This window comes from Xenopus laevis, chromosome 2L, assembly GCF_017654675.1.
Source record: "Xenopus laevis strain J_2021 chromosome 2L, Xenopus_laevis_v10.1, whole genome shotgun sequence".
Classification (NCBI taxonomy): Eukaryota; Metazoa; Chordata; class Amphibia; order Anura; family Pipidae; genus Xenopus; species Xenopus laevis.
The window spans coordinates 119,412,810-119,429,375 of NC_054373.1; the positions used below are offsets into that span (position 1 = coordinate 119,412,810).

At 38.2% G+C, this 16,566-nt stretch overlaps 1 protein-coding gene across 2 annotated transcripts in view; it reads right to left on the reverse strand.

Moving 5' to 3' along the window:
* Positions 1-16,566, reverse strand: part of LOC108708439 (sodium/hydrogen exchanger 7) — a 53,326-nt gene that overhangs the window by 26,233 nt on the left and 10,527 nt on the right. For both annotated transcript variants that reach the window (XM_041582383.1, XM_018247141.2), the window contains exons 2-5: positions 9,591-9,790; positions 3,673-3,750; positions 2,027-2,103; positions 960-1,072 (exon numbers count right to left, since the gene is read on the reverse strand). In XM_041582383.1, coding sequence (XP_041438317.1) covers positions 960-1,072; positions 2,027-2,103; positions 3,673-3,750; positions 9,591-9,790 — 468 coding nt within the window. The remainder of the gene's footprint in view (positions 1-959; positions 1,073-2,026; positions 2,104-3,672; positions 3,751-9,590; positions 9,791-16,566) is intronic.

Below are 16,566 nucleotides of genomic sequence, written 5' to 3' on the forward strand. Positions count from 1 at the left end.
TTCCTTTTCTCAAGATATGTTCCACAATAAAATGACATGTGAAATATATTGTTTACACTAAAGCTGAGGAAATAATCATTCTCCATGCTTATAAAAAATTCAAGAGTGATCCTGGACTTTTTTCCCCCCCAGAATTCCTGCTGCTTTCCACATGAATAAGGCTGATATCAACACAACCATTATGCTTTTCTTGTGGTTTGACCATTGCTTTTAGGGGTTAAAAATAGACAAATAGCTAACAGTGTAATCCTGCACTGTCACAGAGGATTGTTGCAAGACAGATAATTGTAGTACTAAACTAAACTACTTCATTCTTGTGCTGACTCTGTGTAAATCAGTGTAAAGGGCTTACTACTTCTTGGCATCTATCTGGGCATCGCAGCAGAATTCATTCCAACAGTATATCATGTTTACCTCTATTGTGCTACAAGCTCTTGTAAAGGCTTTACTCCAGGGTTTAGATATAAATACAAGGCAACATCTTTAAGTAATTACACATTTGAGTTTTTATACCTAGATGATTAGTGGTATTAATACAGTGAATTTTTATAAAGTAGGTTAAAAAATACTACTCTGGCTTTTGCACAAACACAACCAAATCGACTCTAACAACAAAACAAAAATCATACATTTCCTTAATAAAAGCAGTTAAGAAGGGCTCAGTAGGCTTCTGGCCTTGAGATATGGCCCTCTGAGGATGATAAATTGGAGCTCAAAAGACTTACAACATGACAGTTTTAAAGCATTACTGCCACAAATATGTTGTATGCCAGATTATAACCCTCTAGAGGCCAGAGACTCACTGTGCCTGAAATATTATGTTTGTGGGCATCAATGGTAATATATTTTACAGAGGATAGATAACAAGTGACGTGAAATATAAACTGTTGTTACTTATTTTCATTACAATTGACAGTATCCACTCTGATACACCATATCATAAATAAAATTATTAGTACCTGGATCTGTAGCAGAGATTATGGCTCCAAAAAACAGACAGTCAGTGTAGTAAAACTTGCCATTCAGTTGTCCCACAAGCTTCATTAACTTTACTACCCCATACATAAGATTCCTAAAAAAGTAAGAAAGCATGCATCATTTCCACATATAGCACTATATTTGCAAATTACACTGCAGATGTATGGCAATGAACTACAACTATTACAAGTTGCACTGAATATTCAGCTAGAAATATTGATATCACCTTTAGGTCATATTAACACTTCTTTCTGGCCCAGTTGGAGGGAATGTCTGTAGTGTAAATGGGATTGCCCAGATTGGTACGGAGGTACATGCACACACATTAATCAGCTACAAGCCTCAAGAACCCAAACTATTGTCTCTCGTCTTTCAAGCAAATCAGAGGGTGTGGCATTGGAACTTGCATTCAGCTTCAATAGAAGTCAACATATTAAGCGACACTGGGGTTCAATGGACAGTAACTCATAGCAACCAATCAGCGATTAGCTTTTTTTTCAGCCAGCTGCAGGTTAAACAATGAAAGCAAATCTTTGGTTATCATGGGTTACTGCCTAGGTGAATATTTGCCCGGTCTTTATAAATGAGCCCCACTGTCATCAATCATCTTAGCATTCTCAAGCGATATATAATAAATCCAGTTTTGTAGCTGCAACTGCATAGTCTGAAGTGTGAGCTAGCCCTTGAGCTGGCCATACCCAGGTGTTTTCCAACAAGCAGGTCAGACAGTCAGAAGTTGCCAGATTTGGTTGTCCACATAGATGGCCAAATAGCACTAATCTGTACATTCAGTGGATGAGCAGATGTGAAATAAGTGAGAGGAAACTGGTTCCTCTTACTATTGGATTTGCCACAGCCTCATACTTGTGCTGATAAGTTGAGGAATGTTGCAACCAAATTGTTGTCCTTCACACTGGCTTCTCCAGACTCAATGTGACTTTGTGCAACAACAACAACATCAAACAGAGCTCCTAAGTCTCTCCACTGTTGCAGCAGAACGGTTTTGTATAAAATAAACATCGCAGCAGGCATTGCATCCGTGACTCACCCGATAATGAAGCAGGAGAGTGCCGTACCAAAGAATGCATAAGTGAGAATGGATCCAAGGTTTCGGAAAAAGTGCCTCTGTATGAGATAGACACAATAAAACAAATGCAAGGATCAGATTTTAAAAGGAAGGCATTGGTTCAGACAGACAGGAAAACAAACAAATATTGATCATTGCATCTAAATTATACATTCCTTATATAACAAAGTAACAGATTTGTATAGCCATTTATCGGCATGATATTTTTTAATTTCATTACGCAATCATAGGAGCCTGAAAAAGTTAATGTTTCTGTAATTGTACTTTTGTATTGTTTTGCCAAATGAATGAAATATATAAAAAATATAAACTTGATCTTTTTAAAGGAATATGGTTCTATTTGAGCTTGTCATTGACATTAGAAATGGGCATGAGCGGGTGGTGACATCCTGTGGCCAGTCTACATTGCTACATTAATAATAGCACAGGAAACACAAAAAAGTTATCATCTGAATGGGATTATCTGAAGTAGACATAATTGGTAGTGTAAGACATTATACATCATTAAATTACACAGTAAATGGAACCAATAGAATGTCTGCCAAATGTGCTAGGGCTAAAAATACAAAAGACGACAAGCAAAGCTTAAACAGCTAACCCATGAAGAGAATAGCATTTCTACTTATTTGACAGCCTCCCCAGGGAACTAGGAAGTCAGTGAGCCAATAACCTGGGTACCCCTGTTAGTATGGGACCTCATGATTTCTGAAGGCACCGCTGTTTAAAGGTCAGAAGACCAGAATTGTAAAAAAAAAAATAAGCAAATAAAAAAATAGATACAATAAGAAATAGGTGTTAATTAAAAGGGATGATGAAACCAAAATTTAATACAAGCTTTAGCACACAGAAATAAGAATCTAACCCCATATGTAATATAAGGTACTAAGTTTGCCCAAGAGCAGTAACCCATGGCAACTGATAGAATACTTGCATTTAAACAGGTGTCCAGTAAATTCGACCTGCTTATTGGTTGCTATGGGCTACTGCCCTTGGGCAAACTTAGTGCCTTTTATTACATAACCCCATAAATATATTAAGACTTTCTCAAATTATCATGTTATTCCTCAGCAATCCGTCTCTCTGCATGAAGTCTTTGGGTCAGAATATTTTTTGGTGGACAGTAAGTTCTTATCAATTATTGGTCTCTGCCCTAGAGGCCTCAACGATGTATTTCAGTTGTCTTTGTGTCAGTTGGGTTTTGCAAATGTCTGCATATGTTGAGGAATATAGTAATTATTGGAAATGAGATGTACACTAAACCAAAGAGAATAGATTACACTCAGCAAGAATTTACTCCATTGCAATACCTACACCATTAGAAATATAGACCCCAAGTAAGTTCCCTTATTACATCTCTTGTTAACCATGTGTGCCTAGATATATATCGACAAATTTTGGAAAAAAATGGGTACATTAAAGCTCACGTTCTTTTGATTGTAAAAATGAACGGTTCGTTTTGGTTTAGGTATGCCAGTACCACATAAGTGGTCTGCATTTAAATATGTATGATTTGTCCTGCTTGTCAATATGAGAAATAAACTGTATCAAATGAAGAGGCCCTGAATTCTTATTTTAAAAGCATGTTTTACATGTGAATCCAGGCTTACCTTTTTTAAGCTATATCCAGCATGAAATATAATAGGTGGTAACAAAATATTGAAGAAGACTTCAGGATCAAAGGTTACCTGTAAGGAAAAAAAAAAGTCAGGTGTTAATACACAGTGACACCCATGTACAGTAATGTTCTTGCCAAAAGCACATCAGGTTAATGGCCAGAGCCAAGGAAAGTTGGGATCTCTGAAGTATTTAGACCAAATACACATGGAACACTGGCTCCGCTGCTGCAGCTCCGTTTATCTGCATTTAAAAGCTACTAAAGATGTATAGGTATCGGATTAGAAAATTATGATTACCACTGGATTTTGCATTAAAAATAGTTCAATTTATCTGTATGCAAAAGAAAATATTAGAAATATTGTGCCATTAAATGGAAGGTAGTAGTCATACCGCAGTACAGTAGTCATACAGTGCAGTAGTAGTTTCAAATTTTTTTTTCTATAATTTTTGAATTATTTGCCTTCTTCTTCTGACACTTTCCAGCTTTCTAACGGGGGGGTCACTGACCCTATCTAAAAATCAAATGCTAAGTAAGGCTACATATTTATTGTTATTGCTACTTTTATCACTCATCTTTCTAATAAGGCCTTCTGCTTTTTATATTCCAGATTCTTATTCAAAGCATTGTATGGTTGAAAGGGCAACTTGAACCCTAGCAACCAGAATCCTGAAACTGCAAACTGGAGAGCTGCTGAATAAAAAGCTAAATAACTCAAAAATCACATTAAAAAAAAATGAAAACTAAATGCAAATTGTCTGTTAACATCACTCTTAATCATACTAAAAGGTGAACAACCCCTTCAATGCTTATGTTTGCCTGATATCCAGTTCAGTTTCGATGCCACCATTCCCAATATGTGTATTTGGGATATTTAAAGGCACAGCAAGCTAGAATATAGCACTGCAATCATTCATTTATTTTCATTTAGCACATTAAAGTTATTATTTTGACATTTGCATGCTCCTTTTTTACTTTCGAGAACAGGTAGAACAAATGAAAAAACAAAAAGAGAATAAAATATATAGACTTATTTATGCTTTGTGAGGATGTATTTCAAAAGGCAAGCATTCGGCAGTGAATGACATACTCAAAAATACGCAGGATATGAAATCACCTATCCAGAAACCATTTATCCAGAAAGCTCTAAATATTGTAAGGCATCACCCATTGAGTCCATTTTAAGCAAATAATTAAAATATTTAAAAAATTATTTCCTTTATTACTTAACAATAATAATAAAACAGTACTTTGTACGGAGACTATTATTTCATATTAGTGGCAACACAACCATATGGGTTAATTTAAAGTATAAATTATTTTTAAGTACCGTAGATTTAAGATATGGTGATCCAAATTACAGAAAGAACGCTTATACAGAAAACCCCAGGTCCCCAGCATTCTGGAAAATAGGTCCCATGCCTGTAATTTAGCAGAAAATAAAAAAAAGATATTCCTAATAGTTGCCTTTTAAACAAGAAAAAGGACACTATACTTAAAAGAAGAAAGTCCTAGAGAACAGGCTGCAAGAGGGATCACTTTGCAACATGGATCTACAGTAGCTTTAAACTGCTTATTTGGCCAATCTGTAAAAGCCAAAAAAGTGCAAAAGCACAAGAATAAAAAGCTGTTTTAGTCTCAGTGGTTTGCCTTTTCTCTTTGTTGTCCATTTTATAAAGAGGTCAGATATTTTGATGTTCATATTGGCTATTCAAGTGGCTCTGGAAGTGCTCTGAAGCCTGCTACTCATGTGAAGACTTTCAAGTAATCCAATAGTAACAGACTGAGATTCAAATAGCTGGACTGTGTTCAGAATGCCCACACGTGGATAAGGGACTCGGACAGTGTCAAAAGTACATACAAAGATACACGTGGTTTTTTTAAGGGTAAAAAATAATAATAATAATAATGTTACAGGCTTAATCCCACCTCAAACCAGCACCAAAAGTAAAATGTCCATGTGTGATCCACCACTTCAACACATTAATATTGCAGTAAAGAGTGTTCAGTCTTGAAGCTATATTAGGGCGGACACCTTAGGGGAAGTGGCTGATGGGAAGATTAGTTGCCTGTGATAAATATGGATGACCACTGGCGACTTATTTCATTCTTTTCCACCAGCATAATTTGCCAGTGGGAAAAATAATTGTGTTGCTTCATTCTTTCAAAGTCAGGCCAAAGTTGCCTCTTCTCACACCATTAGCCTCATCAGCAGAACTTACCCACTTGCACTGAAGAGTGGAAATGGGACAGCTCAAATGCTAGTTGGGTGCTGGAAAAAGGGAGAATTACAAGTTTACAAGTACAATGTCTATATATAATTTCCCTGATAGGAGAAAGAGGCACTCAAAAGGAGAGAACACTATGCTAACGAACACTAAGGTGGCCATAGATGTAATGATAATATCACACAAAACAAATTTTCACAAGATATTCGATGTGTATATGGTATCAGATCGATATTGGAAGAAGACTTGGATATTGGTCAGCTCGTCGATTGTGCTAGCCCGAAAATTTTGATCAGGCACCTTTGAAGGCACCTGAACAAAGGACACGGTTAGTGCTGGATCATCAGATACAGGTAGAATTCTATTGTTTCTACCTGTATATCTGACAATTCAGCTCTACACGTGTATTGAAAGAACAATCTTTCCTGGAAAGATCTTTTCCAGGAATGATCGTAATTGTAAATCCTATGGCCACCTTTAGAGAGATTTGTATGGCATCCAGACTGCTCAATAGCTTCAGAAACCTATTAGAGGAGATGGTTGGACAACACTGCACTAGCAGATGGCCAAGGATCTCTCACATGCAACAATAGAGATCTTAAGCTCCTTATCAACAGTTCTTTTTCATACAGAGAGATCTTTATCATTTGGAATGATTTTCCGTGAGCAATGCTTTGCCATGCTTACTAAAACCATCTAATTTCCCACGTGCAGACAGCTTTAGGCACTACAATATAACAAAACTTAAAACCACCAGTTTGCATCAAGACCATAGAAATAACAGGAGATCAGGCTTTTTAGAATTAATACAAGGACTTTTAGTAATGGAAGCCAAGTGTACCAGATCTATGCACAGTTCATTAAAGGAGAAGGAAAGCTACGGAGGCATTTTATTGCCAATAGAGTAGCTGCAATAGTGCAAGCTAGAATGCTATATTTATTCTGTAGAATATTTTACCATACCTGAGTAAAAAGCTCTAGAAACTCTCTGTTTGTTTAGAATAGGAGCTGCAGTATTAATGTGGTGTGACATCACTTCCTGCCTGAGTCTCTCCCTGCTCTGGGCTCAGATTACAGTAGAGAAGGGAGGGGGGTGGGGAAGAGGAGCAAACTGAGCATGCTCTTGCCCAGGGCAATGAGGTTTAAGCTGAAGGCAGGAAGTCTGATACAGAAGCCCATTTGTACACAATAGAAGGAAAGAATTGCAGTGTTTCTTTTGACAGGGGACTCAGAGCAGCATTACTTTGAGGGTTTACTGGTATATTTAGATGGACCTTTCTGATAAGGCTTACTTAGTTTTAACCTTTCCTTCTCCTTTAAACAACTAACTCAGCTCTTACTGAAATTATCTGCCAAGTTTTAGTTGTTATAATTCCCACAAATTTAAAAAAAAGTCAACTTATTCCACAGTGCTATACAATAGATGGGTGTGTACATTGAACATACAGATTACATACAAACACAACAATACAAAAGGTAAAAGGCCCTGTAAAGTCTAATAGTTAATGGCAATGATATTACTAAAAAATATTTTCCATTTGGAAATATATCTGTTTTATTTTTTTTTACAACCAAAACTTGCCTTCAAGCCTGAAATTCAAAAATAAGCACCTGCTTTGAGGCCACTGAGAGTAACATCCAAGGTGTTGGGGAGCAACATGTTGCTCACAAGCTACTGGTTGGGGATCACTGGTGTAAAGAATGATATTCCGAGACAATTTGCATTCATTTTTTATTATTGAAAGTTTGAGTTATTTAGCTTTTTATTTGGAGGGGTTGAACTTGGACTGTCTTTTTTCAACCCAATTTAACTATGTAACTATGTAACTAACTATGTATTCAGCAGCTCTTCAATTTGCATCTTAAGCAATCTGGTAACTAGGGTCCAAATTACCCTAGCAACCATATATTGATTTGAATAAGAGACTGGAATATGAATAGGAGAGGGCCTGAATAGAAGGACCAGTGATAAAAAGTAACATTAACAATACATTTGTAGCCTTAGCGCATTTGTTTTTTTAAAGGGAGTCAGCGACGCCCATTTGAAAGCTGCAAAGAGTCAGAAGAAAAAGGCAAATAACTATAAAAAAATAAATAATGAAAACTAATTGAAACGTTGCTTATAATTAGAATAATAACATTATAAAAAGTTACCTTAAAGGTGAACCACCCCTTTAACAAACCTTTCAGGGGTTATATGCATGGCTTTAACAATGCAAGGATTATTTAATATTATCCTATGCATAACTCTTCCAGCTAAGTTTGGCTTCATTAGTGATCCATTTCCATCTGCCTGCACTATTCACTTTGCTTTTGTATAACTGCTGCTATGATGATCTGTGATGGGATAAAGGTTTAACGCCATTTTTACTGTATAGACTAGAGGGTTCAAGATGTTTGGTTTCACTGGCTGCCAGTCCCTGACAATCAATGCAGTTGCATTGTGCAAACAAATTGTTGAAACACTGAATAAACCACTTTCAGTTGTTATAGGGTCATGGTCTCCTTTGGGGATGGGGGCAAAATGCCTAAAAATACCTTCAGTTCAATAGCACTTGAATTCCTACCAACGGTTCTTTTGTTACACAACTGTTAATGTATTGTCTGTGTTGTTTCGACTTTACAACATTAGGCTGCACCTCATAAGACAACATTTTTATAAACAGCTTATAGTTTTAGCACAGGGCCTACAAAAGAATAGTTTGATTGCATGTCTCCATTAAGCTAATCAAACAGATGCTGCTTTAATGTACTTCTGCCACCAGAGGGTGACAAGAGCTATAGCAGAATTTTAGCAAGGACTATTTATTAAAATTTACAGAGCAGGCACAATAAATACAATTTGTTTATTCTTGCTATGCTCCAACGTAAATGCAATCATTCCCCTCCAGAATCAGCTGAAAGTCTTGCTGTAATACAACAAGGGAAAATTGTGGAACTGTGAAATTTGCATGACATGCTAGAGATATGTGCTAAGTTAATATAAATAAAAGTTAAGATTAAAAAAATAATAATAATAATAATAATAATAATAATGGAAGGCTTTGCCAATCTGTAGATATTATTTTATCTCTAGGTTTATCATTAATGGGAATTTTAAAAAGTCACAGGTTACCAGCAGAGATGTGGCATGCTTGGCTGTAAATGCTAATTCCTTTTGCCTGTTTTTGAAAATTTATTTTTATAGTAAAAGCTTTCTTATGTTTCTGCCCACAGAAATGCACAGTGAGGCACGGACACTATAAGCACCAATAAGTCACCTCCAACACTGGGAAAACAAGAAGTCACCTCGCACACCCTGGCCGTCCGAATTTTGCGAAACCTGGTGCTCGATGAAGGAGGTATTGGCAGCCTCCACAACAGACAAAGAAGTAGAAAATCACCGGCACAACAGGATATTTCTGGCAGGGAAACCCTTGCTCATTTATTTGTGGATGCAACGTTTCGGGGGCGTACACAAAGGGGGGGGGGCTTGACAAAGGGGTACACTCCAAAACGTTGCATCCACAAATAAACAAGCAAGGGTTTCCCTGCCAGAAATATCCTGTTGTGCCGGTGTATCACATATTATATACACATATATATCTGTATGTGGGCTATACTTTTCCCCTCAGAACAGCAATATCTGCTAAAAATGAGGAATTATAAATCAATGTAAGTTACAAAACGTAGCTATACCTACTTTTCTTAACATATCATTCTGCTCCACGTTATTTATCTTCTCAGGGATAATTTCACCTTTCAACGTATATTCAAAGAACTTGCCGCTGACGTTGACTAATATTGTGGTAAAAGCTCTTTGTTCTTGAGAGCAGCTGATGGGTTTATCGTAGCCACTGCTAGAAGGTGTGCCATATCTTAGTATCACCCCAACAATCAGTCCTTACAAGTAAGAGAGAGAGAGAGAGGAGTTGGATGAATGTAGGTTATAGGAGACATGCAGTACATTCTAAAGAGATATTCACGTGGATTGAAGAGTTACTTTTTTGCATTCCCTAAATGATTCACCATATAATTGTTTCCACACTATTCTGTGCAACATATTCATTAGCAAAATTGTTTCAATTGTCATTAGACCAGAGAGAAACCACCAGGCAGAAGTAAAGTTGTGTATATATAATTTGTCCCAAGGGCACAAGGACAGAAGGCGGTCCTAAGCGGAACTTCGTGCAGACACTGACCCCCACAAACAGTTGACATTTGAAGATACGGGAGTAAACTCACTTGGTTTACATTGATGGAGTGGCTAGGGTGGGGATGGGGTAGGGAACAGGTTACAATTGTTTTATAAGTTAGTAGTTAGGATGGTGTCACATAGAATGGTAAACTGTATAATGATAACAGAGAGGAAAAAGGTAAATACAATATGTTGTTTTACACATATACAGAAACATGGTTAGCAAACAACAATGGCTATGGTTAAGATCTTATCTTGGAATGAAAGAGGTCTAGGCAATGCAATTAAAAGATTATTGTTTGATTTTGTCCGCAGGAATAAACCCCAGTTGATCCTACTACAGGAGACCCATCTGGTGGGAGGGAAAGTTTTAGCACTGAAAAAAAACCTAGATTAGTTCAATGTATCATTCCCTCCACTAAGCAAACTTCTATTGGTGTTTCTATGTTGGTATGTAAGACATGCTCGCTTACTGTGGAATCAACTATCTCGGATAAACAAGGGAGATATGTTATCATACAAGGGGCACTTCAAGGCAGGAAAATCACCCTAGTGAATATTTATGCTCCTCCCCCACTCACGGAAATTTTCCTAGATGAAGTTATGGTAAAAGTACTAACCCTCCCTATGGCTCCCTTACTGTTTATGGGGGATTTTAATGCGGTAGCCAATGCAGATCTAGACAAGCTACATCCCCCCAAGAACCTCTTCAGCAGCCTTAAATAGATGGTTAAATGCATTTCAATTAGTGGATTTATGGTGGGCCTGTAACCCGGGAGTGAAACAATTTACGTGCTACTCCCCAGGGTACAACAATATATCTAGAATAGACCTGGCCCTAGGATGCAGTAAAATTAAATGGGTGCACTTGGAGATTGGAGATTAAAGGAGAAGGAAACCCCCAGGGCGCTAAACCCCTCCCCCCCTCCCCTGTGCTGCCCCCCCTCCCTCCTCCCCCCTGGCCTACCTGTCCCCCTGGGCAAATGCCCCTAACTTTTTACTCACCCCTCTGCGCAGGTCCTGTCCACGGAGTACGCAGTCACCATCTTCTCCCACGCGCGTCTTCTTCCTGCTCTGATCGGCGTTTTCTGGCGCATGCGCAGTAGGAACAGGTACCGGTACGGCTCTACTGCGCATGCGCCGAATGTCACAAAGTTTTCCGATTTCACTTCGTGACATTCGGCGCATGCGCAGTAGAGCCGTACCGGTACCTGTTCCTACTGCGCATGCACCAGAAAACGCAGATCAGAGCAGGAAGAAGACGCGCGTGGGAGAAGATGGCGACTGCGTACTCCGTGGACAGGACCTGCGCAGAGGGGTGAGTAAAAAGTTAGGGGCATTTGCCCAGGGGGACAGGTAGGCCAGGGGGGAGGAGGGAGGGGGGGCAGCACAGGGGAGGGGGGGAGGGGTTTAGCGCCCTGGGGGTTTCCTTCTCCTTTAAGCCCATACTGGGCGAAACACACCCAACTGAATGAATCTATTCAGACTAGTTAAAGGAAAAATATACCCCCAAAATGAACACTTAAGCAACAGATAGTTCATATCATATTAAGTGGCATATTAAAGAATCTCACCAAACTGGAATATATATTTAAGTAAATATATCCCTTTTACATCTTTTGCCTTGAGCCACCATTTCATGATGGTCTGTGTGCTGCCTCAGAGATCACCTGACCAGAAATACTACAACTCTAACTGTAACAGGAAGAAGCGTGGAAGCAAAAGACACAACTCTGTCTGTTAATTGGCTCATGTGACCTAACATGTATGTTTGTTGGTATGTTTTTGAGTACAGTGAATCCTACGATCCCAGGGGGCGGCCCTTATTTTTTAAACCCAATGGCACATACTACTAGAAAATTATACTATTATGAAAATGGTTTATTTACATGAAGCAGGGTTTTACATATGAGCTGTTTTATGCAATATCTTTTTAGAGAGACCTACATTGTTTGGGGGGTATTGTTTTCCTTTAAGATGTCTTTCTTGAAGTAAACAGAGAAGAAGTACCCCCACATTGTACATCGGATGCCTTTAAGGCCTATACAAGGGGTGCGTTTATTAGTAATATCAAAGCCATAACGAATAATTTACAGGCAGATTTAAAATTTAAATCCCAAAGAGTACAAGAAGCAGAGGAAGCATATGTCACTTGTCCATCAGATCAAACCCATCAAGAATGGCAGGAAAAGCAAAGGACACTAAATCTAGCAGAGGTAGAGCTTACCAGAAAACACATACTTTATCAGAGAGCCAATATCTTTGAAAATGTGGAAAAAAAAGGGAAACTTTGGCTCACTTATTGAAGGATAATAACACATCTATGGCAATACCAGCAATAAAAATGTCTTTGGTGGTGTCGGCCCCAGAGGACATAAACAAAAGATCTACATCCTACTATTCAGAATTATACAGCTCTACTTGAGGAGGTACAAGCATACTTAAAGGAAAACTATACCCCCCAAACAATGTAGGTCTCTATTAAAAGATACTGAATAAAACAGCTCATGTGTAAAACCCTGCTTCATGTAAATGAACCATTATCATAATAATATACTTTTTTAGTAGTATGTTCCATTGGGTAATCATAAATAGAAAATTGCCATTTTAAAAAATAAGGGCCGCCCCCTGAGATCGTAAGATTCACTGTGCACACATACAAACCACATGTAAGGTCACATGAGCCAATTAACAGACAGAGTTCTGCCTTTTGCTTCCTCACTTCTTCCTGTTACAGTTAGTGTTGTAGTATTTCTGGTCAGGTGATCTCTGAGGCAGCACAGATAGAGTCACGAAATGGTGGTTCAAGGCAAGAGATGTAAAAGGGCAATATTTATGTAAATATATATTCCAATTTCGTAAGATTCTTTAATATGTCATTCAATTTGATATAAACTATCTGTTGCTTATGTATTCATTTTGGGGGTATAGTTTTCCTTTAAGGGATACCGACATGCCAGAACTAGAGGAGTTAGCTATCACAGAACTAGCAGCAGTTATTACCCAAGAGGAAGTGGAGGCAGCCATAGGGGCCTTCCCAGCTGGGAAAACACCAGGTACTGATGGCCTGCCAATGGAGTGGTACAAGCAACATGTTAAAAAGATAGCACCACTTCTGGTGACTCTATCTATACAATGGTGTTAGGGAAGGGAAACCCTTGCCAGACTCTATGAGGGAAACGCTCATAATATTACTTCACAAATCAGGTAAGGACCCTCTGGAGTGTGCCCCAAATAGAACAATCTCTCTCTCATAAATGCAGACGCAAACATTTTCGCCAAGGTCCTGGCTACTCTACTAGCACCCGCATCTGGCCACGGTTATCTCCCCAGACCAAACAGGTTTCATGCTCGGCCGTACAATAGATATCAACATTAGAAGGGTCTTCCCCTACATATCGGTGCCTCATGCCATGCCAAATTTGATTGCCTTTTATGATGAGGTAAGTAAGATTCTGGACAGTGGGGGGCAGTAGATGTGATCTATTTGGGTTTTGCCAAAGCGTTTGATACTGTGCCCCACAAACAAATGCTTTCTAAACTAAGGTCTGTTGGGCTTAATGAAGTCGTTTGCACATGGATAGGAAACTGGTTACAGGATCGGGTACAGAGGGTGGTTGTTAATGGTAAATTCTTTACTTGGAGTAAGGTTCTCAGTGGGGTCCCTCAGAGTATTGGGTCCACTTTTATTTATTTTATTTAACTTTAACGTAACTTTATTTAACTTTTATTTAACGTGTTCATTAATGACTTAGGGGAAGGTGTTGTAAGTAATGTATCAGTGTTTGCAGATGACACAAAACTATCCAGCCCAATTAATTCCATCCAGGATGTGGCATCCTTGCAGCAGGATCTTTACAAACTGGCAATCTGGGCAGCTAAGTGGTAAATGAGATTCAATGTTGATAAATGTAAAGTCCTGCACCTGGAATGTAAAAATATCCAAGCCACTTGTACCCTTAATGGGATGGCACTAGGCAAATCCATTATGGAAAAGGACCTTGGAGTCCTTGTAGATGATAAACTTGGCTGTAGCAAGCAATGCCAGTCAGCAGCATCAAGGGCAAATAAGATCTTGAGCTGTATTAAATGGGGCATAGAGTCACGGGAGGAGGGGGTCATTCTTCCATTGTGCTGAGCACTTGTAAGGCCCCATCTAAAATATGTCGTACAGTTTTGGTCTGCATCACTCAAACAGGACATTATTGTATTAGAGAGGGTACAGAGAAGGTTAACTAAGCTTGTAAAATGTATGGAAAATCTTATATAAGAATAGAGAGGGGATGCACACTCAATAAAGAAAATAATACTTAATAAACAAAGGTGGTATTTTACAATTCTCTTTTATATAGTGTATAGTAAACAAATATACATCAGACAAACTGGTATATTATGCACAACAGTATTAGCACAAATATATACATACCACCAAGTTACAAGATCAAGGCAAATAAGGGAGAAACCACAGGGAGCAGAATTCCCCTTGACAAAGGCTATAGTGCCGAAACGTTGGGGTGTTCTCATCATTGGCTAGTGTATCTGCTCCCTGTGGTTTGTCCCGGATACATTAGATAGCTTTAAGAAGGGGTTGGATTGCTTTTTAGCAAGTGAGGGAATACAGGGTTATAGGGGATAGCTCATAGTACAAGTTGATCCAGGGAATAGTCCAATTGTCATTTTGGAGTCAGGAAGGATTTTTTCCCCCCCTGAGGCAAATTGCAGAGGCTTCAGATGGGTTTTTTTTTTACCTTCCTCTGGATCAACTAGCAGTTAGGCAGATTAAAAAAAAAAAAAAAAAAAACTAAAAAGGTTGAACTTGATGGACGTGTGTCTTTTTTAAAAAAAAAAAGACACATGGCTAGCTCTAGGAAATACAAGAAATGAACTGCAGTAAAGAGCAGTTAATACTTCAAATGTTACAGGAGGTGCAGGAATATCAATTATTAACTTATGGATGCCACTGCAAGCAAAATAAAGGAGCAATACAATGAGACTGAGAATGACTAAAGGTGTCGGAAAGAGATTTTTTGTCTGGGGCATCCTACTACTACTGAATCAGATTTAAATCCAAACTCAAAGAAGACTAGAGAAAGATTGCAGAGCATATTGGGTCAATAAGGAACAACTTTGATATTGCATCATGTATATGGGGTACGTAATAAAAGGTGCAAAGCTTGCTACTAGTCTAATTACCTATAGCAACCAATCAAGCAAGCGTGTTATTGTTGTTTTGGGTTACTGCACCTCAACAAACTTTTTTTTTTTTTATTACATGTGATGGGTAATCTTGACCCTCTCCTATTCATATTCCAGTCTCTTATTCAAATCAGTGTGTGGTTGCTAGGGTAATTTGGATCCTAACAACCAGACGTATGATGTATTAGTGGCCCTTCTTTGAACTTATGATGGCAAAAAACTGAAGACGTTCATTTTCTTTTCCAGTTTGAACTTGAAGTAGCCAGACCATAAAGCTACTTCTGTTTTAACAAGTGCATATTTTAATTGTGCTATAAATCAGTGAAATCTTCATTATCCTGCCCTTGAGGATATTAAAAGGATGATATCACACAGACACACACTGTTGTACAGAACAGGCAGCTGACTCATAATGAAATTATAAGTATTAATAAAAATAAGCCTTACAAATGCTTAGATAAATTGACGTGTCATCGTTATGCAGTTGTAATCTCTGTAATGTCATGTGAATCCTATGGAAATATGTAAATAAACCTGTAACTCTGCAAACACACATATTTGAAACCATTACAGATTTAGCAGAAGAGACAATGGGGCTCATTTATAAACACTGGGCAAATCTGCACTAGGTCAGCAACCTATGGCAACCAATCAAATGTTTGATTTCATTGTTCAACCTGCAGCTGTCTGTAAAAAGCCAGTCACCGATTGGTCGGTATGGGTTACTGCCCAGGTGCAAATTTGACCAGTGTTTATAAATGAGCCACAATGTGAGGTAAGGGCTGCATAGTGGAACATCCTTAAAAACCCCATGGGGGGGGGGGGAAGCACTCAGATCACAGGAAGAGGCACGGCACACAAACCAGCAGAAAGACTGACTCAAAGTCTGACCTATGTCATGAAGGACGGATTACCCTTATAGATCATGCCTAGGACATGTAAAATAGTTATGAAAAAAATGTAGACCTAAAAAGCCTTCACTCCTCGTGAATAAAGTTCTTTGCTCTAAATACAGGATAAAGTTAGTAATAGTAAAGATTTAGCAGATTAATTGTGCAAGCACATTTGTCAAATTATAGATAAAACACACAACATTAGAGGTCACTGGTGAAGTAAGTACAATCATGCAATGGGGAATAAAATCCCTCAAACAGAAAGGGGCAGATCTATTAAAAGTCTAATTGAAAATTCAAATTCGAATTTTTGATTTTTTTTTTTAATGTTCAAAACTCTCAAATTTGAATTGTAAATAATCCAAACTCGATTCAAATTTGAAATTTCATTT